General features: G+C 46.7%; 1 protein-coding gene across 2 annotated transcripts in view; it reads left to right on the plus strand.

The window, feature by feature from the left end:
• The window catches only part of USP24 (ubiquitin specific peptidase 24), a 2,799,104-nt gene that overhangs the window by 1,253,064 nt on the left and 1,518,435 nt on the right, over positions 1-27,605 (plus strand). For both annotated transcript variants that reach the window (XM_069642114.1, XM_069642115.1), the window contains exon 41: positions 1,495-1,639. In XM_069642114.1, the coding sequence (XP_069498215.1) occupies positions 1,495-1,639 (145 nt within the window). The remainder of the gene's footprint in view (positions 1-1,494; positions 1,640-27,605) is intronic.

Raw genomic sequence — 27,605 nt, forward strand, 5'->3', positions numbered from 1 at the left:
CTTTTTTGGGTGTTTCAGCACCAGAATTTTTGACGTTCTTGGGTTAACTTGTAGTCCATTTAGTTTAGTGTATTCACTTAGCCCATTAAGTAACTGCTGCAGACCTATTGCTGTCCTGTCAATCAGGACGATGTCATCTGCATAGGCGAGCCTAAAAACCTTACTGGAGTTGAGTTTGGGACTTGCCATGGTCCATTTTTGTAGAAAGTCTCCCAGATCTGACAGGTATAGGTTGAAGAAAAAGGGTGCTCCCATACAACCCTGTCGCACACCTTGCTCCACGTTGATTGTGCTAGGGGGATGACCAGCCTCAACTAATCTTACCATGAGCGAGGTGTTTTTATGAAGCTCAATTAAAATCGCCAGGAGCTTGTTTGGGAGACCCCACCTTCTCAATTTTGCCCACAATATCTTCCTTTTTACCAGGTCAAATGCTTTAGAGAGATCTACCCAGGCTCCAAAAAGCGGACCCTCTCCAAGTTTCCTTGTATGTTCTTTAATAGACTCAGGGTGAGGCCATTTAATGTAGACATTCCTCGCCTGAAACCTGTTTGGAATTTGGAGATGATGTTGCTTGATTTGGCCCAATCCTCTAACTCTAATAAGTGTCCGCATGAATATCTTGCTCCCGATGTCCAAAAGGGCGATGGGCCTATAATTTTTGGGCTGTGATCTGTCCCCTCCTTTGAAGAATGATATTATAATTGCTCGTTTCCAAGAAGGAAGGAAGCAAAGCATTTTGACTCTAGTATTTCCCGATAAAGGGTATCGAGAAGTGTCACCCAGGTGTTAACGTTAGACTTCAGAACCTGATAAGTTAGCCCGTTTGGGCCCGCTGCCTTTGATGATGAGGCGCTCATTATTAGGTCTTCTATTAGTTTTACATCAAAGTTAAGTTCCCACTGGCGACCTCCTGTTGATTTTCCAAAATAGGTGACGTGTTTTTAAAGTTCATTTTCGGGTAGTCTGTCCACCTTTTTTCTGGAACCAGGTTGCATTTATTTAATTCCCTTCCTTGATGTTCATTCTTGCTTGGAGTAAAAGCGCAAGTCCTTTTTTGCAGTACCTTGACCTCACATGTTCTGATTGTGCGTTGAAATATATTTAATACGTCCGACGTTTCTGTAGGCCAGCTGTGTCCATTCTTTCTTCCCTTAACATTTCGTTTGTCCTTTTTTCATTGGTGAAGGACAGAATATGAGCATATTATTTTGCTCTACTGGTCTCCATAAGGATGGTATATGTGCTTCTTCCTTTGTGAAGAGTGACTTGGGCAGTTTAGGACGAATACTACTGAAATTCCTATGGTGTGTAACTTATCTTTTTAATTAATGTAGGTTTGAGCATTAAGTTTTTAAACTACTTGTTTGGGTTAGTTATTGCACAGCTTTGTCATATTATGAATGATGGTAAACCATTTCCACCTTTTGTTGACCAGCCTTTTTACGTTACTTGCAAGAAAAATCCTTTGAGGACATGTTTTAATTCTTTTAGGTGCAGCACAGTAAATAGCCGATTGGCTGCTTATGAAGTTTTAGTGATGCTGGCTGAAAGCTCTCCTTCAAATCTTCAAATCATTACAAAAGAGCTGCTTTGTATGCATCACCAATCTGACCACGCGTTAAATAAAGAATTTGATGTAAGTATTATATATCTGTGTGTACCAGGTTGCGTGTACTAGCATTTATTGACCTGCCGCTTAAAATTTAATTCAAAAAAATGTTCCTTCCTTTCAACCCTCAACAGTGCTTAATTTTTTTAAATGCACTTTAAGAAGGGCTTAAGTTTGTTTGTGCAATGCCTATGAACATACTGTCTTAAAAATTGCACTTGTTCCTTTGCATTCCCAGCTCATACTGCTCCTATTTTCACAATGTTTCTTATTTTACATATAAGCAACTTTACTCTTACGTCCCGTCCCCGTTCCTCCATTCTGCATGGGCATCCCTTACAAGGGACGGGAGACGGAACCTTTTTCACCAGAAAAAACTTCTTTCCCTTTAAATTTAGGGGCGCGCATGGGTACGGCCCTGCGAGCATGCGCTGCCCTGACTCTGCCCTCAGCGCCACACCTCGGCCCCTTTTCCGCATCGACGGGAACAGGCCTAATTCACCAGCACTCCTGGGTTTGGCTTCGGCCATGTAATTCCATGCAAGGATACTTATGTCTTTTTTGTCTTTTTATCATACAGGTACTCGGTCCTCAGGCGCCACGCTCCTCCCCAGCACATGTCGGACTTCCACAGAGTTCAGCAGGTGTCCATCCTGCGATGGGCTCTTTTAAACTTCAGACCCCCATGCCCGCTTCCTACGTTGACTTGGGCCAGACCACGGTTGGCAAGCTTGTACAGCGTGCAAATCCCTGTCCTCGAGGTCTCTGAAGAACAGACTAGCCAGGTGGTGGGAGCTCTTCCAAAAATCGCCTCCAGAGGACCTGAAGGACTACGTCAAACATCGATCCAGACCCAAGGTAGGGCCTCTATTTATCGCACCCCGCAAGGGAGACTCCTTCCCAAGGACTCTCACGTGCGGGAGGGACCGCTCAGGTACTCGTACCAGCACGTGCACCAAGGCTACAGGCCGAGGGATCCTCCCGGTGACAGTGTTGAGGGACCGGAAGGTTCTTTTACCGGGTCTTCACCCAAGGGGCCATGCCCTCGTACCGGCAATATGTCTGAGGGTGTGCCTAAATGCAGCTCTACTGGCCTCCCGGCCGAGGGTTTAACGCCTACCAGGCCTCGGCTTGAGGAGCAGGGTAGGCCTTATGATGCACACCAAGAGTCCTGGACGAGGCTGGGCCCAGTGAGCCGTGCAACACGACGCAGGCACGTGGAAGGCAGCTTGACAAAATTGCCGCCATACCAGACATTAGCACCCTCCGACGCTGCACCAGGAATGGGAGCTGGGCGAAGAACGAGTGTCAAGGTGGGACTGGTGTAAACCAGGTACGTGGCCTACAGCCTATCCTTCATTTGCGCAGGGCAGGTTCCCGATGCGCCCATATGGAAGGGTATGAAGCGGCTCTAGCAGCCTCCCGCTACTCCGTCTATATCACCTACCACCCCTCCAGCCTGTGAGGACAGGTTGTTTGAAAGGTTCCTCGGGCTCATGAAATCTCCGGATGGGGGCCATCCTCAGGGATGCCATAAGGGACGTGCTCCCTCCAATGCTTCCGGCGCCACAGGCTCCACCACCGGTGGCCCCGGCCCCAGCGCAGACTCTGCCACAGCCTCTGGCTCCGGTCACCGTACCTCAGCCTCCGGCTCCTATCACTCCTCTACCGTTGCCGGATCCTCCAGACCCCCAGGTGAAGGAGGAGGAGGACCCCGACATACCATCGTCAGCCAAGGCCTTCCACAAATGTCTTTCAAGGGCTGGTAGAGTACCTGGGCCTTCCTAAACCCGTGGTTGAGCAACCAGCAGAGAGGGGGTCCTCGCAGAAGTCCTCACGGAATGCCCCTCTGCTAAAACAGGAATTCCGATGCAGACAGACGTAATTGCCTTGGCAAGAAGGGTTGGCTCAAGCCCCACTCGGTCCAGCTGGTCAATCAACGCCTGGACGCCAAGTACAGGCAGATGGAGGGTGAGACACTTGTGCTATCGGCCCATCCTCAGCCACACTCCTCAGTGATCGCTGCAGCATCACTATATTCCAAGCCTCAGTCGTCCTCAGCCTCCTCCTCTGCAGCGTTTCTAGGCATGAAGGAGATGATCTTGGAGGCGTACGGGAAGAAGCTGTATTCCAACGCGTCCTTGCATCTTCATCAGGCAACCGCTGATGTAATGCTGGCGACCGTTAACCAGAGGTTATGGCGGTAAATTGCTGATTTCCTCCCAGAGCTTCCTACGCAGAGCCAATCACATTTCAAGGCGGGGACTGGCAGAGGCCAAGATGGTGGCGCAGGACATCATGGAGTCCACTGTGGCCACATTGACACCTCTGGCCGGGCCATCTGCATCGCAACAGCTATGAGAAGAACAGTCTGGCTATTTTCTACTAAATTCAGCCCGGATGTCCAGGAACAAATATTAGACCTGCCATTCGAGGGGGGTGTCCTCTTCCACTCCACCACAGATGAGGAGCTCGACAAAAAGAAAAACAGCTCACAAACGGCCAAGTCTTTATCCATCCTGACAGATTGCACACAGTAACAGCAGCACTCCGACAAGGGGGCTACATACAGAGGATTCTGCTGCTTCCAAGAACGGAGGTCCAGGCAGCCAGAACGCTTGCCGGCTCAACATCGGCGCAAGCAACAAAAAAAGGGGTGGGGTGGAGTAAGGGCTTTTTCCAGTCCCCCTCCTCCGGGTCCACGTGTATCCAGTGGGGGGCAGGCTTGCTCTCATGTACATTTCTGGCACCAGAATTTTATGGACACCTGGATCCTTTCTGTATTATCCACCGGGTACCGTCTTCCCATCCCAGCCCCTCCTCCCTCCTCCCCTCCACTCCCTCAAGTTGGGACAACAACTCTTTTGGCGGAGATTCGGTCGCTCGTCGAGAGCCAGGCGGTGGAGGAAGTCGCAGCCTCCCAGCGAGGCTTGGACTTTTTCTCCAGGATTTTCGCCATTCAGAAAAAGAAGCAGGCAGGCCTCAGAGTTGTACTGGACCTTTCCACCCTCAACCTCTCCCTACCTCTCCAAAAATTCAAGATGGTTACGCCATCTTTTATAGCGGATTCATTGTGCAAGGGAGACTAGATGAGCGCCCTGGATCTGAAAGACGCGTACTTGCACGTCCCGTTTTCCAATACAAGGTGCTTCCTTTTGGCCTCAACTCGGCCATCAGGGTCTGTACCAGACTCATGAACACTGTGGTTGCCCTCCTCAAGGCACAGGGCCTCCACATCTACCTGTACCTCGACGACTGGCTCATCAGGACTACATCTCCGGAAGCAGTGCACCACACTTCCCATGCTCTTATGAACACACTGGATGATCTGGGCGTTTCGCTCAATCTCAAGAAGTCGCAGCTGCAGCCCACACAGACTGTGACCTTCTTGGGTCTCATATGGGACACATGCTCAGAGAAGGTGTTTCCGTCTGAGGACAGGATCAGAGAGGTGACCTTGGCCTGGTGGTACCAGCACCTCCTGTGTCTCTTGGCAGCAGTCCTATTAGCCTTCCCCCACACGAGACTCTGGATGAGGAGGATACAGCTGCACTTCGTGGCATCATGGAACCAGGAGCGGTGGGGGCTCTCAATCCGAGATGATCAACGTTCCTTTCTCTCTCCACCCGGACCTCCCTTGGTTGTCCATGGACTGCAACCTACAAACGGGCCAGCCCTTTCGGCCCCCACTCCGCAGGTCACCATCACCACAGACTCCGCTCTCGAGGGATGGGCCGCCACCCTGGACGATCACTCAGTCCACGGCAACTGGACCCGACGGGAGCACCAGTGCCACATCAATTGGTTGGAGCTGAACGCCATCTGGTTGGCGATCAGAGCATTCCTTCCTCTTATCGGGGGCAACGTTGTCCTCATCCAGACAAACAACTCGACCAGCATGTGCTATGTCAACAAGCAGAGAGACACCAGATACCCTCCACTGTGCAGACTGGCAATCCGCATGTGGGAGTGGGCCCTGGAAAACGACATCTACCTCATGGCAGGCCACCTTCTGGGTGAATCCAACCTGGAGGCGGACAGGCTCAGCAGGTTTGGAGCGGACAATTAAGAGTGGCAGATCAACCACCTCGTTATTCAGGAGATCTTCAGCTGATGGGGTTACCCCAGTTGGATCTATTTGCCGCCTGGCACAACAAGAAGTGCCAACAGTTCGCCTCCTGGCAGGGACAGGGCCCCGGATCTCTGGGCGATGCATTTTGGATTCAGTGGAACGGAATGCCAGCATATGCCTTCCCACCCATACAGCTGATTCACAGAGTGATTTGCAAGATCCTGGAGTCTCGCCAGCTCGACATCATCCTAATTGCTCCATGGTGGCCAGCCTGGCCATGGTTCTCGAAGCTGCTCAGCCTCTCAGAGTTGCCACCGATTCATCTTCCGACGGGCCGAGCACATCTTCTGGTGCAGTAGGTGGGCAGAGTCATCCACCCCGTTCCTCAGAAACTAACCCTCAAAGCGTGGTGACTGAGCAGGTAACGCTACGGCACCTAAGCCTCTCCCAGGATGATCTAGAGATCCTACAAGGAGCAAGGGTACCAGATCCCAGTATAAAAGTAAATGGACCAAGTTCTGCCACTGGGCGGACTCCAAGAAAATAGACCCCCTGGCATGTACTTTGGACGTGCTCTCTTTCTAGGCGCACCTCGCCCACTCAGGCGTGCAGGTGGACACTTGCCGCACTTACCTCGCAGCCATCTGGGCTTACAGGAATTTAGAGTAGGTCTTCTCTTCCTCCAATCCGATTGTCAAGAAACATTTGACGTGACTTGCAAGGTGGCCACATCCCATGTGGGATCTTAACATAGTCTTGGGTGCCCTGGCGCACAAACCGTTCGAGCCAATGGCGTTCCCGGACATCAGGCTGGTCACCATTAAGGCGGCCTTACTAGTCAGCCTCACCTTGGCTCGCAGTGTCGGCGAAATCCAAGCGCTGGTCGCATCAGAACCATATACTACCTTTCATAAGGACAAAGTAGTACTGCGGACACACCCAGCATTCCTGCCAAAGGTGCCGTCTGCTTTCCATTTAAACGAGGAAATCGTGCTCCCTACGTGCCGATCCTAAGGACGAGGCACAGAGAGTTCTGCACTGTCTGGATGTTGGGCATGCCCTGAAATTCTACCTTGACAGGACCAAGGGCTTCCTCAAGTCAGACGCCCCATTTGTCACTTTTGGAGGTGCAAGACCAGGCTATCAGGCTCCAAGGTCTCCATATCCCGCTGGATGGTCTCGGCCATCAAAGAAGCATACGAGGGGCAGCACAAGCCACTTCCGGCAAACATGCAGCCCACACAGTCAGGGCCAAGGCGACGGCCATTGCATTGCTGCACCATGTCCCTTGGCAAGTTGAATGTGACTTACCTATGGTTTCTAATGTCAGATTGTGCTTCTCTTAATCTCGAAATACTGACTTGTAAGGTAAAATTCTTATAGTCTTTTCATTGACGTTGTTTTACAGTTCAACTTTGGCTCAAGAAGAGATAGTTATCTCGAAACGCGTTAGCCGTTTACTTTGAACTTCATACATGCATTGATGAAATTGTCCATACAAGCCGTTTATTTTGGACACTATCTGCATTTTCATTTCTACAGAGTTACGCTGAAAGAGTCAGGGCGCGCAAAGGGCATTGTTTTGGTGGAGTGAATCAGCTGTTAAGCTGTGGCTGCAACCCCCCTCACCTGCTAGCATCTGGAGGACTTTGGAGGTGCTGTGGGACACGCGGCTGGCAGCTTGGAGGACGCGGAACAGGAGAGAGCACCGTGGCGCTAGTTGGCTCCTCCCCCAGTGACGCCTACAGGAAGTGATACAAATTCTGCAGCCAGGCACCCTTGCGGCGCTAAGCCCGGCGCGCAAAGGGCATCGGTTTTGGTGGAGTGAATCAGGTGTTAAGTTGTTTGGCTGCTTGCTGTGAGCTTGCGGGGAACCTTACCCAGTTGGCTGCCAATAACGTTTGATTCAAAGTACGACGAGGAGGCCCCTGATAAAATGAAGTCAGTTCCTGCCATCATGGATCTACAAGAAACAGGCTTGCGAACCCGTTTGCAGGTAAGGCAAAGATTCATATCCCTCCCATAGGTAAATGGGAGCCCGGAGCCTATACTGAAAACAGCAATGTTAAAACAGAGCCGTTTACCCTTTTGTACAAAAAGCGAAAGATTTTCAGTGGGAGCTAGCCAGATGGACACAGAAATGACAAATCAACTGCCATTGGCGGGAAAGGTCGGCCCCCAACTTGCCTGAGCTACCCATGGCTTGTACCATCCCTACGGTAATAGAAATCTCAAAACAATCGCCCTCAGTACCTATAATACCTGAGTCGGCCGTAGAAAACACTTGCCAGGAGGAAGCGGCTGAACAAGCAGTCAGTGAATCAAATGTAATTGTGATAAGAGATGATCCTATCCCAGTGAAAGAGTCTGAAGGTCGACCAATGAAGCCTAGTTTATTGTCAGCAAACATACTTGGAAAAACTCTAAATAATCAGAGAACAGTCACTGAAGGTGAGGCCATGGAGACAATGTTAGGCAGAAACCTGTGCAGTTCCCTTAGGGAGCACTGCAAAAGATTTAAGACTACAGGTGTTTGGCAGTAAACCCACTTGGTAGCAGTCTACCACACAGATTCACTTGGTAGCTGTGGCTGAGCAGTCAGACTTCCCTCAAGAAGAGTTAGGCAGTATACAGAGCATACGAAATAGGTACAGAAATACAGTAGCACAAGCAAACACCAACCAGAGCTTGGGTGTAAAAGTATATAATTATTTATTTAACACACACTTATAAAACACACTAGCACTAAATTGGTAAGATAAGTTAAAAAAACAATCACTATTATCATATGTACATCCCTGATTACTTGTTGGACAAGTCTTAGTTAACACCACTTATTTCCAGACAGAGGTGAGCGCTTAACTTTCGATGGCACTTCAACAAGTTAAATAAAAAGGGAGGGAAAAGCAGAATTATGGAAGCACACACACAAAACACTTTTTAATGAACCGCAGCAAGTTAGGAAGGCACAGTCTACTGGTGAGCAAGGAAGTTTAGGTGCCAGGCCCACTTTCAAGGGAGCCAGGTGGAAGATGCCCAAGATCAGACAGTTACACAGAGTCTTCGAAGTTTGTGGAGGTAGTTCGAAAAAGGTTTAGTTCAGTTCAGAAAGGTTAGCTAAGTTGTCCCAGGCTAACCCAGGTTCGAAAGACAGGGATTTAATACACCCCGTTGAATCGGTTGCAAGGGAAGCCAGGCGGAACACAGTACCTTAAATGGAGAGGTTCCTCCAGCGGGGGCAGTTGTTCCTGGCAGCGGGTGCAAGTCGCAGCGTCGTCCAGAGGAAGAGAAGATCTCGTCGTGGAGGAAAGATGAAGGTCGTTGCACTGCCAGGGAAGAAACCAGTCGTGGAGTTCTCCGGTACAAAGGTTACTACCCTTTCGGTTCGCGGTAGTGGTGAAAACGTGGTATCCCGGTTGCCGGGGTGCTTGGCACAGGCAAGGCGGCCACGAGATGCTTCAGGAAGGCGAAAAGAAGGTAGACTGGTTATCCCCACCAATCGAAGGAAGAAGACTCTGGAAAAAGTGGTGAGACGGTTCAGCAGGGCTCCACCGGTGGTGTCGTCGTTGCAGGTCGGCTCAGCTTCTCCCTCCTCGGATTCTTTAGGTCCAGTGGCAACGTCTGGAGTTCCAGTCCCCAAAGCCCTGCTTTTATGCAGCACACCCCCATTCACTCAGCCTAGCTGTCAATCAAACATGCTAAGTGGTGAGCTGGCCGGCTCACCACTTGGGCCAATCACACAAGAGTGCGACTTGAGTTACCAAGGTAACTCAGTCCAGGGTGCCTAAACCCCCTCGTGCACCCCCTGTGGTACCCAGACAGAGTGGCACCACTTTTGGAGGCTTCTGTGGAGAAGCCTGCCAAAAAGTGGAACAAAGGGCTCGACTTGGGTTGGAGTCACAGAAGAGAACACAAACGCCATTTTAAAATCGAATTCTGGCAAAAATTATCAACCGGCGAATTAATATTAAATAAATAAAACAGCGGTATGTTCGATGCTATAAGAATTAAATAATTAAAGTTGGTAGCCTCGAACAATGGGAAAATCCCAGAGAGATATATTTGCGGTCGAATATAAAAAAGTAGTATCCACTGCCACCAGCCAAAACTCGATCAGGGGGGATGGAGATGTGCCCCCTCAAACAACGGACCCCGGGGCAATCGAATTGCCCCGACCAGTACGTCCACAATATGATGGTTTGTACTGGTTTCTGTTCATAATTTGGGACTAGCAAAGCCAATGGTGACTTTACATGCCCTGGGAGACAGTAGTCAGTCCCAGGGTATGGAGTCTGTTGGGGGGCCGCTACGACACCCCTGGGTTACGGCACGGAGGGTGCTGTGTAACCCACATAAAAAAAAAACACGAGACCCTATGGAGTAAAAGACCCCATAACCCATAAAACACATGGAAAGTTAAAGCAACACCTCAAATTATGTCTACGAGTGGGAGCAAAAGAATCTCACTCTTAGCAGGAGAGAAAAAAAATAAACCCCAAAAATCCAGCAAAGCTGCCGGGGAACTCACTAGGTTTGGGAAATTAGCCTTACAGAGAATTCTCCCTAACAGACAAGATCAGAATCTGGGGCGAGGGAGAATCTGCATAGCCCGGATTCAACCATGGCTAGCCCTAGCAAAGAGCAGCACCCCCCCTAATAAGAATGATGGTGATTTAACTGGAAATTCAAAATCGACCATACCCTCCCAAGATGGGGAATGGGCCGCCCTACACAAACACCCACCTGAGGTGACCACAGATTCGAGATCAAAAGAAATGCTGAAGCTAGCTATACAAGAACTCAGCTGCGTTACGTAAAGTCCCACAACCGAAAATAAACCATTAGATGTATCATGGGAACATGGAGGCCAATGGGACGCAATAGATTTGGGGCAAATGGAAGAAGCCCTACAGGAGTCCACCATCCGGAGAAAAAAGACAGAACATACTGCCCTCAGAGAGACAGCCCGAGGACCACTTGATATCTTTCAACCTTATAGGGAGGATTATGCAAGGTACAGTCTCTTGGGAAAAAGAAATCAAGATTGTACTCGGAGACTATGCCAGGACCCAATTGGAGAGGACAACTTCTTTAGAAAAAAGTATTACCAAGGAAATCTCAGACCCAATACCTGCGAATCTGGTTAATTCAAGTCTTGCAAATAAAATCATGCAAGACTTAACTATACCGACGGGAAAAATAGAGAGAGAGAGAAAAGAAAGAGTTTTTGCCTGATAAATGAGAAAATGGCAGCTTTGGACAAAGAACAAGCAGCAGGGAGATCCTTTCTGCCCGAGGATTTGATTACATCATCGATTAAGTGGCAAGAAAATAAAACAGCAACGAAAGAGACCGAAACACTAATCTTCGAGGAGAGAAACATACTCTTACCAGGCGATACCGTGAAAGATTTAACTCCAAAAGGAGCAGCTGGTGAGGAACAGACAGCAAGGCCTATGACCAGCTCTTTAACCTCGGAAGACGCCTATATGCGCTCAAGAGAATCAGGAAATGATCAAATCATACGGACAATAACTGAATCCTGTAAACTGGGAAGAGAAAAGGATATGGAGCATATTGAAAAAGTGATCATGGCTTTGTTAAATATTACATTGGCCCCCTTCTTAAAATTATATGAGAAAATTAAAGACTCTGTACAAGAGGTGACTAATAGCAATATCTAAATAAAAGAGACACACGTCCTAATGGAGTCCTCTCTGCAGAGTATAAGTATACGAATAAACAAGGAAGCAGAACTAACCCAACTTTGGCAGAGTTGCCTCAGCGATCTAGCAAGAAGAGATGCAACCGACTAATACCTGCTGATGGAAGCAGTCTTAGAGGACTGCAAATGGATGAGAAGTGTCCATAAACATAGGAACGATGGAGAGCTGTCAGAAACAAAACTCAAAGAAGGGAAAGGTCCAATAAAATTGAGACAGGGCGCAAATGCCCTCTCCAAACAAAAGGCGTCACGATTGGACGATGCGATTCTGATGCCCTCTGTGAAAAAGGGAGTGGGGAGCGCAAATAACCAGTCGACCTTAACCCAACCGGAACGATCTTCCTTTGCAATCTTTGCCTGTGCCGCGCCTAAAGATCATGTCCAGCCAAAAGACAAAAAGACAATAAGAAAACCGAACGAAAAGGGAAAACAAATCTAAAAATGAAGCCCTCAAACGCAAAGTCAATGGATCAAGGGCATTTCTGAGGACTTTAAGAATGCCACCGAGAAGAGAAAATATTCAGTGCGCAAAGAAGCCTAGAAGAGAACTGATGATGAGTGAGCTAGACTATGTTGAGGTGAGCGAGATAAAAGATCCCGAAAATGCGATAACAGAAGAGAAATGGGATGATCAGGAACAGCCAGCAAATCTGAGTGATGTAATTGAGCTGATGGATAATAACAGCGACGAAGAAGATTGGGAAAGTATCAGTCTATCAGAATGGCAAACCATAGACAACTGGGATACCATAGATACAATCTCAAATTCTAAGGATCATAAGAAATTGAAGCCTCAACGAGCGACTGTCCCGAAAAACATTGGGAATCCAGGAAGAAGATCGGAGCCATTGATAAGAGAACTTGACACAGAAAAGGAACCTGTCAAATTTAGAACCCTGGAACAAAAAAGAAAAAAACAGGACAACAAAGGGATGAAAGAACGAAAGAGACAGGATAGCCCCAGTCCAAAACCAAAAAACGACACAAAAGCTAATAAGCATATCGAAGCTAAGAAAAGTGAAGTGTTGCCTCTACCACCTCCAAAGAAATCCATTCTATTTAAAGGGTGCTATCTGAAACTAGAAACCGCAGCAAATGGACCAAAAAGGGTGGTACTAAATAGGAGCTACGTGATGGAGCTCTGTAAACAAGATTCGCAACTTCATACGATATCAACTGAAGATATAAAAATAGTTGAATTCCCAAAGGAACAGAGGATGGACCAAGTCATTCTACATCTGTCTTCCAATAAGACCAAACAGAAATTCCTGGCGGCGAGTGACACCCTAAAAAAAGGGGGATTTCGGTTGTAGGATATGGACGATGACTTTAGGCAAAAGGAAGAAGAATCAGCAACAGAACAAAGAAAAGAAGTGAAATACGTGATTCCAGTATATAACAAAGACAAAGCGACAGAAAAAAAGCATACAAAAATTAAATCCGTTGCTGAGACACCAATGGAAAAGGTCGAAAAAGGAAAAGGGGGAAAAATCAAAAAGGAAACCCTGCAACAACCTTGAGGTTCACAGTGGACAATTTGGAAAACCCAAAGAGGATAAAAAGTAAGCCAAATAAAGTAGACAAGAACAGAAAGGATTGGTAATGGATGGCAAATGCCTTCTTCTCTAACAAGAAACAATAGAGTAAGGAAAGCTAGCAGAAGCCGGTCCTCTGTGCATCATGGAACACTAGAGGATTTGAAAATCTGCTCTCTAAAGACAGTTCCTTTTTGGCCAAATATGATCTCATTTCAATTCAAGAATCATGGCTACCAGAACCTCCAACGTGTGAGGGCTATGAAGTGTACATAAACCCGGCCAGAAAGGGACCAAAGGGAAGACCATTTGGAGGCCTCATGATACTAAAGAAACTGGATAGTCCACTAAAAGTGTTAGAAGACCACACACCAAATCCACACGTGCAAATACTCAAAATAAGACTTGAAGCAGATGACATGAAAACTGCGATACAAATGATTCTGATAAATACCTATTGGATTGAAATTTGACAGGACCAGTGAGCTACTTAAAATCAATTATGAACGTAATTGATAAATCCATGTCGGAGGAGAAAGATTAGCTTATACTATTAAATGGTGACCTAAACATCAAATTGCTGGACAAAGAGGGTAAAATTAAAGAAATGGAACATCTACTAGGAAAGGAAAAAACATGGATGAAGGAAATGAGAATTTGTGAGATGAAGATGTTAAACGGCCAGACAAAAGGAGACTTGTTGGGAGCAAATACATGGCACAGTGGAAAATCAGGAACATGTCTTGACTACTGTTTTGTTGGAGGAAACACGGAGTGGATAAATTCCTTCACAATAATTAAACAAACAAGTAGTGACCACTGTCTGCTAGCCATTGAACTCGCCTGGGAAATAAGGTCTACTATAGTGAGTGAAAGATCAATGGTAACTGAGGTGTCATGGGGAAGAAACCGATTGAGACTAAAAAACCAGGTAATCCCAAAATTGGTGCAGGGTTATAAAGATGCAATTACCAAAGATGAGGAGGTGGTCGAGTATAAATGGCTACTGGAAGCCTACGAGGTCAAGTATGACCCTACCAAAAGTAAGCAAATAAAAAAAAAACATGCGTATGATGAACAGCTAGTGGCTAGGCGAAAAAAATCTAGAGTAGAGCTCAGATGTATAAAAAAGGATAATCGTATAGAGAAACCTGAACTACTGAAGAAGTGTCGCCTAAACTATAAAAATTGGCTGCGTGCAACTCGTCATCTAAGAATGCAAAGGGATGCCGAGAAAATGTTAGCCGCAATATCAACGAATAATGCTAGAAGTACATGGGACTTACTTAACAACAGGGAACGTAACCAATCGGCTATAGGAATTAACCAAGTCTCAGAGGAAAATTGGTTCCAACACTATACTGCACTATATGAAGGAGAAACCCAGGGACAAATCATAAATGAGAGGCCCGACAACACACCATGGGCACTGGAATTTGATAGAGATGACATCGTAATTCTAATTAAGAAACTCAGTACTTCCAGAGCAGCAGGCCCAGATGGTATCTCCAACAAGCTGCTGAAAGAAAATTGTGAGGACTGGGCTGATCTAATATATACTCTATTCCAACAAATTTAAAAAGCTAGAGAAATACCAACCACGTGAACGGAGGATTACATCGTACCGATCTACAAGAAGGGAGATCGGGGAAACCCCAGGAATTACAGGCCAATAGCGCTCCTAGATTCAATTGGCAAGTTATTTGCATCACTTCTATTAAGGGATCTAAAAAAATGGGCCACCCAGGCTAAAATCTTGGATGAAAGGCAAACAGCCTTCATTAGTAGAGTAGGTGCCGCTCTGAATTTGTTTTTGATTAACCTGCTGAAGGCCAAGACTTTAGCAGGGAAAAAAATACTCTATTTAGCTTTCATCAACCTCGAACAAGCTTTCGATGGAATAAATAGAGAACGTCTGTGGTCAAAATTGAAGATGTGGGGATGTCCAAAGGACCTGTTGGAAGCCATCCAAGCCCTATATACTGATACCTCAATCAAGGTCCAAATTACAGGAAACGGAGGGATATCTAGGAAGATTAAAACCTCCAGGGGAATTAAACAGGGATGTGCGTTAGCTCCCTTCCTCTTTGTATTGTATATGGCCGACATGAAGACTACCCAAGAGCAGATTTGTGCATTCCCGCCGAAGATAAACGGAAGAGAGATACCGTGGATGCTATATGCGGATGACGTGGTATTCGTAGACCAGACGCCAATAGGCCTGCAAAGACGGATTGAGTCATTCAATAAATATCTAAAAGATAACAGCATGAAGATCAACATCAAGAAATATATGATCCTAACCATGAGATCTGGCAAGGGAAGAAAATCTGCAGAAAAATCTGACGTGGTCTCTGGAAAATGAAAAACTGAAGGAAGTGGAAACCACAATGTATCTTGGGATAATGATAAATAGAAATTGTAACGAACAAGCACATTACATTGATTCGGGAAAAACTAACGGCCCTGACAAATCAAGGAATCTGCTTACGTATGGCAAATTTTCCCTAGCTCCAATAGTAACCTTTTTCAAGCAAAAAGTGGTGGCGGTCATCACGTATGGTGCTGAAGCACTCTTAGCCTTGAGATGGGAAGTCTGGAACATATGTGAGGCCTACTTTTGGCGAAAGATCCTGCCCCTTCCGACATCGCTACTGGTGGAGCTCATAAGAACAGAGCTCAGGCTTCAGTCTATGGCTTCAATTGCTCTTTGGAAAACCCTATCCTTGTATAGAAAGTGTATCCTCGACAACTCATCCAAGCCGTTTGAAATCTTAATGCAGAGGGAAGTACCAAATGAGGATACTATGATTTGAAATTGGAAAAGAAGATGCAAAGCTAGCTTGAAACAGGCAAACCTTTCGGAAGACACCCTAAAGGAAAACCCAGATAAAGTCAAAAGATCCATCCGGGAAAAGGACTGGGAGGAAACACAGGAGCAAAGATTGAAAAGAAATCAATGTCATAATATTGTCTGGGAAAAAAAAAGGTTTCAATATGCTACCACCCTACCTGCTGAAATTCCCCTCTCACCATTACCAAGATCTGTTGATGCGCTGCAGACTTAACATCTGGCACTGCAGAGAGGTAAAATGGAAAAGAAGGCAAATTGAAAAATCAACTGCATACTGTAGATTCTGCAAAACTAAAGACCAACTTGAAACTATCAGACATGTAATGTTATCCTGCCCTGCCTTGAAATCGAAAAGGGAGAACTACTTGGGTAATGAATAGTTAATGAATAAGATAATGAAATAATGGAGTAATGAACTAATGTTTAAGGTTTAAATATGTTTAACCAATAAAACAAAAAAACTATCTGCATTGACGGAAATGTTCACATTAAATTACTGTGTTTTTTATCAAATGAATAAACAATGTATTTATAATTTATGAGAGCTATAATTATCTTGAATAAGAATATGGTTAACCGTCTTAGAACAGGATAGTAATAGTGTGCAGGGGACCGGAGGGTTCCCACTTTTGGATCCTCTTCTCTACATATGTGTGTTAGTGGTCCTGTGCCAGGTCCACTGTTCCTCCCCCGCACCTTAAGTATTTTGTGAATAACTATATAGGTACAGATAGAAAACTTTAATATAAGAATATTGGAGTGCTCCAACAATTTCCTTTCACACCTTAGCAAGTTATAAGCTGGGCCCCATGGGCCACTTCCTCGGCTTTCTGCAAGCACTACTGTTTGGATGCCGGCTCTAGGTCGACGCGGATTTCGAACAGGCGGTTCTCAGGAACCTATTTGCTTAGGGAGGTTCTCCTCTCCACCCTGGGGCTACATTCAGTGGTAAACTGCCATGCAGTATGGAGGAAAGAGGGCGGGATGTAAGAGTAATTATAAGTTACTCACCGTCCTAGTGACTAACAGTCCCTTTTCCTCCATACATCCCACCATCCTCCCCTCTAATAAAACTGGTGTCATTAGGCAATGTTATTTGTCGACACGTCTATGGGGGCTGAGGTGTGGCGGCGGAATCAGGGCAGTATATGATATGATATGGCATTTATAATGTGCCTATACACAAGTGCCTCTAAATTTAAAGGGAAAGAAGTTTTTTTTTCTGGTGAAAAAGGTTCAGTCTCCCGTCCCTTGGAAGGGACACCCCAGTATGGAGGAAAGCGGACTAAGGACTAGTCCCTACAGTGAGTAACTTATAATTTCCCGTAGCAATAGAAGGGAGAGACATGCACTTTAAAAACAGAATGCACTTAAAGACCGAGGATGTGGGCCCCAGTCGAAAGATTCCTCTTGACCCAGATACTTTGTCAGCCTCCCTTTCCTACATACTTTCCTTTTCATCTGGAAATGGAACCAGCTGTAATTCAGTTATTTCACCAGGCATTTGTAAAACCAAAGTCCACTTAATCGTGCAAGCCTCTTCACTGTAACTCCCACAGCAGTTCTTCCTGGTGCATGTTGAAAAGCTGTGCAAAGCACCAACATGCTTCATGTCTGTTACCCAGTATTCACACACTCTGGATTCTCTTATCAAGAGTGAGTGAAATGATTCTCCAAGGATGTGAATTTGATCCCACAAATCCAAATTGCACAGCGCCAGTCACACCTGTGCTAACTCGTCAGAGGGGCAATGGCATATTTTTTCATTAATGGCTCCCCTAGGGCTACTTGTCCCATCCCTCCTAACATACTCTTTAGAGCCCTGTTGGTCAGGCCTCTCACAGACCATCATTATCCAACAGGTTATTTACTTTTTCCCTCAATATTTTGAATTGATAATGAATGTTTTCTTCAATGAATTGCATTGACCTGCAGATTCCTCATCAGATAGATATCCCTTCCAGAGCTGGCTGCTCAGAAGCATTTTGACAGGGGGCGTAGTACGACTCGATCGTGATCCCTTTTGACTCAGCGTGGTGCTCATCTACTCTGGACGTGATGTCGGCCGTCGTACATATATTGTAGTTGTCATTTATATAGCACTATTTCCCCATTTGTATGGCCTCAACGCACTTTGTGTTTGGAACGCCCTCGGAGGGCAAAGCCCAGGTGTTGAAGAGATTCTAAAAGAATGCTTAAGATGCTTGTGTGAATTGTTCCAATAACTAGAATTTATGAGGGTTGGCTAGGCTCCGTTAAGCAGCCCAAAAGGTCAGGTACGTGGTTTGGGTGCTGCCAGGGTCATGGGAGAGTGCTATTGTATGAGATACGATGTGTTCCAGCTTAGCCACATTTTTTGTCGTAGGTTATTTCTGTATTTCTGTGGAAGGATCTTAAGGCAAGTCTGATGTTTCAGTACATAAGTTATGTCCCCAGCTAGATCAGATTGGCGTAGCCGTAGCTGCAGTCCAGAGTGCGAGGATGCAGAGCCGTGCATGTGGTGATGTCCACCGGAGTGATGCATTTATGCATACCTGATGTGTCGAACTGGGCTTATTTTTGAGGTTGTTGCGTCTTTATGGTCTTCTGGTGCTTCTGCATCATTCTGTTTTCAGGCAACAGACATCCGGTCCTCCGTACCTCAGTCCCTTTTTCCTGCAAGCTTAGCATGCTGCTATTTTGGGAATATGTCAGAGAAATCTTTCGATCGATAAATTTGATAGAATTCATTCACATTTCGAGGCTCCTCATCCGTATGTCTTCTCCTAAGGCATCTGGGTTCAAGCGGTGCCAGGAACACTACACCAAGATCACCATTACCGACCGCCACACCATCTGCGTGTGGTCCTGTGTTCGCATCATGTCGTCGTGGATTGCGGTTCTTGCCAGAAAGTGAACAAAGTCAATGAGGGAACGGTCGACAAAGTTGGTGCTCGGGTGACCCCCGTCAGAATCCCTGGATCCTTCGACCACCAGGTCGTTGGTTCAGGACACGGATGGCCCTACATCCTAGAAGTATGACAGGTACTGAAAGAAGGCCAAGAAAAAGTCACACTGAAGGAGCCATTCATCGTCCTCTTCCCACTAGAAGAAGCAGCATAATCGACGTAGGCATGACTCCGATTCGTGGTAGGAACGTTGCAAGAACTACCTGAGTCCAGGTGCGTCGAGGGCAGAGTGGGAGGATTTCAAGGAACAGATGCTCTAAATGTTCAAGACGGCCGCTGATGGTATAATCCTGTTCTCGTTGCAGCAGGCTCATGTGCCTCCAGTTGTGCCTGGTGGTTCCGGCACCAAGAAAGCCAAGCCAAGTCCGATGGCCTTCAGCTCGACCATCTCAAAGTCTTCCATAGTGCCAGATAACATTGGCGACGATGGGCCTGGTGGGGACGACGCCTTTCGCGCTGGCAGTCGACTGCTCCTGTATCCCTGAGTCCCCATCAACGTTTTGTTTTCCACAATGCTCTCTTATCTTAGATGAAGAAGGTGCCAGGTACTTTTTTGCTTTGGGCCTTCAGGGAAGGGGACCATTGTAGATGACTATTTTGCCGACCATGCTGATTTGGTCACCCTTGCAGAAGGGCTTATAATGCCAGTGTCTTGGACACATCTCCTGACCTGGACATGCAGAAAGCTGCCCCATGCATGCTAACACCCAGTACCGCAGGGTGGTTGTGAGGGTTGTGGATGCATTAGGTCTGGGCACCCCTGCAAAACCCTTAACTTGTGATCTGACGGACATCCGGGACGGGGGTTCCTCAACTGAAAGGTTGTTGTCCTTTAGCGTAGCTTTGGCCGATCCCATTTCCACTTTGTGGTTGATGTCTTGCTCCACTCAGGCTGTTTATTTCGGAGCTGACCAAAAAGTACAAACTGGCAAGATGGACCTGCCATTCCTATCTTCACACCCCTACCCCTGAGGATTTTATGGTTCTGGCCGCAACCTGAGCTCCAGGCCGTCCACGTCCACCTCGAATGTAGCACCAGACAGGTGGTCTAAAAAGACTGATGCCCTGGCAAAGAACACTTTTGCTTCGGGCGGTTTGGCTTGGAAGATGGTTTATCTGATGAGGAATCTGCAGAATGCAATCCATTGAAGCAGAAATTACTTACCGGTAATGTTCTTTCGATGGGTTCTTCTCCCACAGATTCCTCATTAACCTCCCATCCCCTTCTTGTGGGTCGACGGATTGACTAGTTTTGCATTGGGCTCAGTTGAGTCTTGTTGGTGACACTTCCAGTCTAACCTGCTCCTCACCTTTTAATATAAAAAAAAAGATTTTAGTTTAGCTGCTTTTCAGCCCGAGTCAGTGGAATCTTCCTCTGTGGCTGCTGTGCTCTAGGGGTGGGGGGTGGTGGGAAGGTGGGGTGCTGTTGTCCAGGGTATAGTGACGTGGTACATGTACAATGGCCTAAGTCCAGTCCAGAGTCGATGAGCACCACATCAAATGAAGAGGCACCGACGGTAGAGTCATACTACACTCCCTGTTGAAAAGGTTCCGAGCCGCTGACACTAGAAGGGGATATCTGACGAGGAAGCTGCGGCAGCAGAATCCATAGAAAGAACATTACCGGTAAGTCATTTCTCCATCTTTGCCACCTTTGGTATGAAAGCTTCTTATGGTATTTGCCCAGGGAGCAAGGACACCAGCGTTACAAATTCAACCGCAGACTATAGTGACAAAGTGATCGTTAAACCACTCCTAGAATATTTTTTTTATGGATTGTGTCCTTCCACATATTCCTCATCTTAGATCTTTTCTTCCTGCTTTAGTAGATCTTTGAAACCTTTTTGACAGCAGGGTGTGTCATGCAACGTTAGCATCAAGGTCACTCTGTGCGCTTCTTTTTAGAGGCCGGATGTGCCGTCGGTGTCGATATAAGTAGGTGCATCATGTCGCCTCACCTCCGAGAAGCATGCAGAAACGGAACATCAAAATAGACTTTCTCTCAAGGATGTTGTCACCAAAATTGTCTGGTTTTAAAATATGTGAGTATTGCGATGCTGAAATGTCGATTGCGCCTCGTTTCAATCAATAACCCCAAATGCATTGAAACAGAGGTTATCAAAACTGGCTCTCGACCGTTCGACATCCACATTGTCCAGCACTACCCCATTGAAACAAAAATATTCCTAGGGTAGAAGCTCGAAAAGAATCCCTGCAGAGAAGCAAACAGAGGGCCAGGAAACACAGAAAAGAGGCCACATTCCCTGCACATATTCCTCAAAAAAGAAAAGACACACATCAATGGATGCCTCTCCTTACAGACAGATACTTTTCCAATCAATCAAAGTCTGCCATGACATAAAAATCTGAAGAGCTCTGTCTGAAAATGATAGACGTGTTTAACAAGGCAGCTCCTTCTGTCCCCACCTGGGATATGAGAAAGACAAAAATTGACGCCACTGAACTGATAAAGCCAGCAGGGCCATTCATCCTGTGTGCCCAAGAACCCGGGCATTAAGTGGGCATAGAGTTTTTGAGCATGATTGACTGCCTCGACTCCTTCTCCATCCTTCGATGCCACATCTGCATTCATCTACCTCTATTTCGAGATATGCCGCACAGTTGAGGACAGATTTCATGCCTTGTCAGAGTATTTTCAAGGATGGAGACTTAAATACAGGTTGGCTTTGTGCTGTTATGATGCTGGAAATGCCTTTTGGAGGGACAGGGCCTCATATTCCTTGTCCTACCACTTCTGTGTTTTCTATGTTTTCTGCCACTGAGGTCCAGCCTGGACCTCTGGCATTGCAGCTTTTCATGTTTTCCTTTCGGGGAACAACACCTATGCGGATACCCTTATGGTACCCATGGGTGGGGGTACACCATTGTACCCTTTGTGTGTTTTCTGGCACCTGGCGTTGCCCACAGAACAGGGTATGGGCTGGTGGCAGCTACGTGCTGACTTGGCAGCAGCTCTGTGTGTCCCCCATTTCTGGGACACCCAGGCTCTGCCATAGGAATCACTGGATTCCTGAAGAACAGCACGATGGCCACTGTGGCCCCTTGGTTTCTATTGCATTTTACCTTGTTCCCAAAGTCCTGTGAAGACCTGACTCTGTCCCTTCCCCCTGACTGGGGGCTCTTGGGTGGAATGGCTGTTGGGTAGAAATACCATGTATGGCTCTGGGGCTGCCTCCTGTCAGACTGACTGGAGCCTTCCCAGGGGCTGTGTGTTGTGGGTTGCTGTGCGTACACCATTGGGGTGTGACCTGTGTGAACGGAGTTGGGAGTCCACTCACATTCTGTGTTACGGGTGTCTGGTTTCTTTGTGTTGTACAATAAAAGGGTACCTGCAATACTACCCAGTCCTACAGGTAAGTTAAAGTCAAAAAAACAAAAAGGACCAGGAGGATGAGAGTGGCAAGACGCTTGTAAATGTTTACATGTAGCAATTTAAATTTTATTTCAAATACAAAATGAACAATTTATGATATTAGATCAACATAAATGTCAACATATTCATTTATACTAATACAAATTAAAATACACCACCTATTCAATTCTCTCCGACACACACACACACTCTCTCTCTCTCTCTCTCTCTCTTTCTCTCTCTCTCTCTCTCTCTCTCTCTCTCTCTCTCGCTCTCGCTCTCTCTCCCCAAATTGACAATAGAATTCAACATATGTAGCCTAGCAACAACTATTATTTACAACATGTTTGTACACTCCTTTCTTGAAATGGTAATTTGGGCTGCAAACTTTGGCCCTTTCTTTTCCCAACCTCCTTCAGGACAGAAGTTGAGTACACATTGTGTCTCAATTCGGGGTACATGGAGTAGGTGACATCTCCAACTTGCATCTTGGAGGCAGTCCAAAAATGGTGGCCCAAATCCTAAGAGCTCAGGCGATTAGATGACTTCCCAGCTGAGCTGTAGTGCAAATCTGCAGCACTTCAAGATTTCACTGCTGTAGCTGTAATTTCTTGGATGTAATCGGGAGAGGTCACCAGGTCATATCTCTTGGTATTGTGGTATCATGCCATCATACGTTTTCTCTTGTTCGAAATCCGTGTCTCACACAAATGTACTGACTAACTGCTTCCTGTGGTCACGAAGGTCTGGTTTTCCTTGGAATTCTAGAACTTGTAGTTTCTGTTCTCTTGTCACCAGGAGGTCCAAGGAAGCCAAGACTCAAGCGCCCAGGAAGAGCTCACGAGACAAACAAAATGGCTGTCTCGACAGCCTAATGACCATCGAAGATAGATGGAACGAAGGGTTTCTTTGTGCGACACAATGCCTGGGACAGCCCTGACTGAAACTGTTATGAATGATGTGTAGTGTGCTGAAAGGCTGGGTGCTTGGCCCAATCCACGCTCTTTGTTATGCACTGTCTGGGAGGAGTGAATGGCCTGAATGCCGGATTGGCTGCCCTTCTGCGTGAAGGGTTGACTGAGCCTGGCTCAGCCTGAGTGAATTGGGAACAAATGTGTATAACTGGAGTCCCTGCACTCACAAATTTGTTCAGAACCTGATGTCAAAACCTAAGCTTATCCCTGGAGTGCAGCTGGAAGAAGATGATTGCGGCTGCTACTCTTAATCGGAATCCAAAAGCTTCTGTGCCACTCAAAGGACTGATCCAAGAAAGGACCTGTATAGGAGACCTCCCCCCGAGCTATGAGGTATCATCGTGCAACCTGCTGCTCTTCATCAGAAGTACCTGGAAAGCCAGTCCTGTGTGCCTGCCATCCGGAGAAGGGGTCTTTGTGAATCCAGAAGAGTGCCTGGACATCTTGAGTTGAAGAAGTCTAGTGGTGTCACCCAGGGTCTGGAGGAGTATGTCACAGCTGGAAGCCCATTGCAGTGTAGCGTCCAAAAGAGGGGGTACCCTGGCATAGTGCTGCTAGTGCTCATTTGGAAGCTGTCGGAAGCGGCCTCTGCGTGATCCGGCGTTAGCGTTGGTGCGCTGGAGGAGGTGCAGCTTGACGGCCTGACGTCTGGAACGTGTGCGACGCGGCTCAGCCCTCGCGTCGCCTGCATCGCTTGTGCCGCCGCTGACCGCTGGTGATCGAGCGACGTTTGGTGTGCGGAGCGGAGCCCGGAGTTGTCGCCCTCACTTGAGGAGATTTCACCTGGGGTGAGCGACCGAGGGAGCGCCCCTGGAATCGGGCACCGGGTGGGGCGTGCGACCTGGACCCTGTCATCAGGCACGCAGGTACCGGTTTGTGGTCCCAATTCGCTTGCTTTTTGGTTGGCCCCGAGGTGGCACTTCACTGTGCGGCACGGTAGGCTGGGGACCAGGTGTCCCGGGGTCCTTTGGCCCAGAGGCGACAGTGCGGTGGGTCGTTCTTGGCTCTTGTGGGGGCTGGCTGTGAGGAGCCGCTGCAGTGCCACTCCATGGTTAAAGGTGTGAGCAGATACAGTGGTATTGCCTGCAGAGCGGGGGCTCCCATTTGAGTAAGTGGGGCTGTGATTACCACTGGTGGGAGCTCTTCCAGTGCATGACAGCTAGTTGAGCCAAACAAAACGAGATTTTTCTGTGCCCATATAGTGAGGTATTTTTTGGGCACATAGATTAAATCTGGACCTGAACTCCGATAAAGCAAGCTTCTGAAGGCAAACACAACTTACTACGAAGCAGCTGATATTTTTTACGCCTTCTTTTTTTATATTGCTAACACTTTAGAGCAAAATAACTACATGCCTTCTCGTAAGAAGTCCCAAGCACGCTACAACTTGCGACAGCGGAAAATAAGGAGTAGTCCAGTGGACGAAGAGTGTGCGATGGGCAAAGATAAACAAACAAAGCCAGCACCAGCCACTAAAAGAGCAATAACGGATTTTTTCCCAGTGAACCCGCACCCGGAAAATAATTCTACCACCATGGATGAGGGGGAGGCAATCAATATTGACACGCAGGACCACGAGAGCTATGGAGATATATATAATAACTCTCTACTGGAGCTCTGTCTTTCCATGCAAAGATCTTTGACACCTGCGGTGGCTAAAGTAGGGCAACCGGCATCGAGCAATCGAATGGAGGAAGTTACTAAATCTCCGAGAATGGGCTCTGTGAGATTGTCAACCACACCTAACCTGAACATTCATAATGTTTCCGAGCTGGAATCAAGAGAGGCGGAGGTCAGCAATACAGCATCTTCCAGCCCTATGGATTTGGCTGAACTACAATCATCGGTTGCCTCTGTACAGTTTGCCCTTAAGATCCTCCTTAAAATGTGTGGACGCATATTGGAAACTACACTAAATTTGCTTCCGCAGTGACAACTATTGCGAGAGCTCCAAGGGAGAATACGGCGTCTAATCCAGAAGCAACTGAGAGTGTGGAGAATTTGGTAACGTCCCCCAACGCAGCCAATACACCTGAAGTATTTCTCTCCCGTAAACAGCGGCGACTAGCCAAAAGAGGGGCAATGAGGAAGAAGGCTTGTGAGGTGGTGCCGCCAATATCGGATACTGAGCCTTCTGGGAAGAATAATAAAAAACCAAGGAAACCAACGGCAGGCGGGTGCAGACGTAAGGACAAGCAAGTAGGTTACTTAACAAGCTGGGTACTGTCAGATGATGATGGGGACGATGAAATAGAAGATGGAATTGCATCTGCATCCGTTAACATATCTGTCTTAGAGCAGTTTGAGGAGAATCATGTAACTGGTGGCAAAGATAACCCAGTAGCTGATAGAGAGTTAAGCAGAATGGAACCGGTGAACAATCCTAAGATAATGAGGCTCCTCAGAAAGAGAACAGGATATGCCTCATCAAAAATCTATACCAGCAAAGTGAGAGCAGTTGGCTCACCAGAACTGAGCTAATGATCAGATTCCACGCTGTTCCTCAACTACGTGTATTAAGATCGGATGATTTTGAATTTATTGAGCCTCTACAAGTTACTAACGCCAACGTCTCAGCCATTCATTGCAAGTTTATCTCCTCTGCCCAATTGATACGTAACTATAAAGACAGTCTCCGAGTCGTTGACATTGAAGTGGATCCCGATCAGGAGGATCCTAAATGGCCACGTAAAGCTCCCTCAGCAGTAAAAGAAACAACAGAAGTTCCACCAAATCTGAAAAAGGACCGGGTCGCGATGGCCGACATCCAGAATGTTCTAACCTGGTTAGCATCAGCGCTACCGAAGGTGGTGAACTCAAATTGAATCCCCTCACTAGTATCATGGAATTGTAGAGGGTTCAAGCATTTGTTCTCCTCGGTGGGTCCTCTCCAGCTCCTAACGGAAAATGTATGCATATGCCTACAAGAGACATGGTTGAGATCTCCTATAATACTCAATGGTTATACAATCTACCAGTCTCTGGCGATGAAGGGAAAGAGAGGGAGACCTTATGGTGGCCTGATCACAGGTATCAGGAATACGGTTACATCAAGACAGCTGGAGACATTATCCAGTGATAAAGTTATTGCAGTAGAACTGGAGAGCATAAGCGAGGGATGCAGAGAAAATATGCTCATTATTAATCTGTATAGTCCACCGGGTGGTAACGAGGTTGAATCCCTTCAAGAAGCAATTCACGAGTTGTTGGCCGCCTGGGTGATGGATCCATCTAACACATTGGTAATTATCGTTGGGGACTTAAATTGCCATATGCTAAGCACAGTCGGCACATCTATTAATACTCTTTTGAATTCAACAAACAATATGGTACATAATCTCGAAGACCCACTTGGTATCTCTTGGCTGAGCTTCTTCAACGGCTGGGAAATGGAGATGATTAACGGCAGAACTTCAAGCGATAATCCAGGAAATTATACATGGCACAGCGGGACCGCAAAAAGCGTCCTGGACTATATATTTGTGAGTCCACAGATGGCCATGAATGTAAGCGACCTGAAGATCTCTGCAAACGACTGGAGCGACCACTCAATGCTTGTGCTGAAGTGCAACATTGGTATGCCGGCCATATGTACTCTTCCCCTGGGGGACATGACAACTAACCATTCGGGCACCCGTCTATGCTGGTCTGATAAAAACATCAATGCAGCTGTAACCATGGTGCAGGGCATAGATGATGACACACTGTACAAGTTCCATAATATGCCCATAAATGAAATGGAACATTGGGTTACATCATTCTCCGCTACACATGCGACATCTGCAGTTAACCGGATAGCGACTGATAGCAAAACATCAGTTACATATGACAAAAGCATTAGAGATGCCAAATGTAGGCTAAGAGCAGAAATTAGACAAGCCAAACGTACTAGTGAATGTCATTGGGCCTATCATTGTATTTGCAGAGCTCTAAAAAATAATTACAGAGCGTATGTTAAAGCTAAAAGGTTCGAGCTAAAACTTAGGCGATGGCAAAATATGGTTCAAACCATATGTTCCAAAAATTCAAGAAGCATATGGTCTCTTCTTGGCCAAGCCAGAGGCAGTGGTAGAAAGGATCTGATTAACCCTATAAGTTCTAGTCAATGGACGGACTTCCTTATGGGTCGCAACATCCCTACAAAGGAGATGGGAAAGTCGGTAGAAAAAGTGGCCCCAAGGTCCATCCCTCTCAATATAACAACTGAACATTTACTTTGGAAAATTAGAAGGCTCAAATCATCTAGGGCTCCTGGGCCTAACAGACTTTCAAATGCTGTGTTGAGAAGCCAACCGGAATTATGGGCTAAATTTTTAAGAATATTATTTGGGAAAGTACTTACGGTTGGAAAAATCCCTAAATCATGGCAGCATGCCTATTTAATACCAATCTTTAAGAAAGATGATAGGAAAGATCCCTGTAACTTCAGGTTACTATCTATGCTTGACTGTACAGGGACACTTTTTGCTTCACTGTTACTTGATAAATTAGAGGAATGGGTGGCCAAATCTG

This window comes from Ambystoma mexicanum, chromosome 1q (genome assembly GCF_040938575.1).
Source record: "Ambystoma mexicanum isolate Mex_15411 chromosome 1q, UKY_AmexF1_1, whole genome shotgun sequence".
NCBI lineage: Eukaryota > Metazoa > Chordata > Amphibia > Caudata > Ambystomatidae > Ambystoma > Ambystoma mexicanum.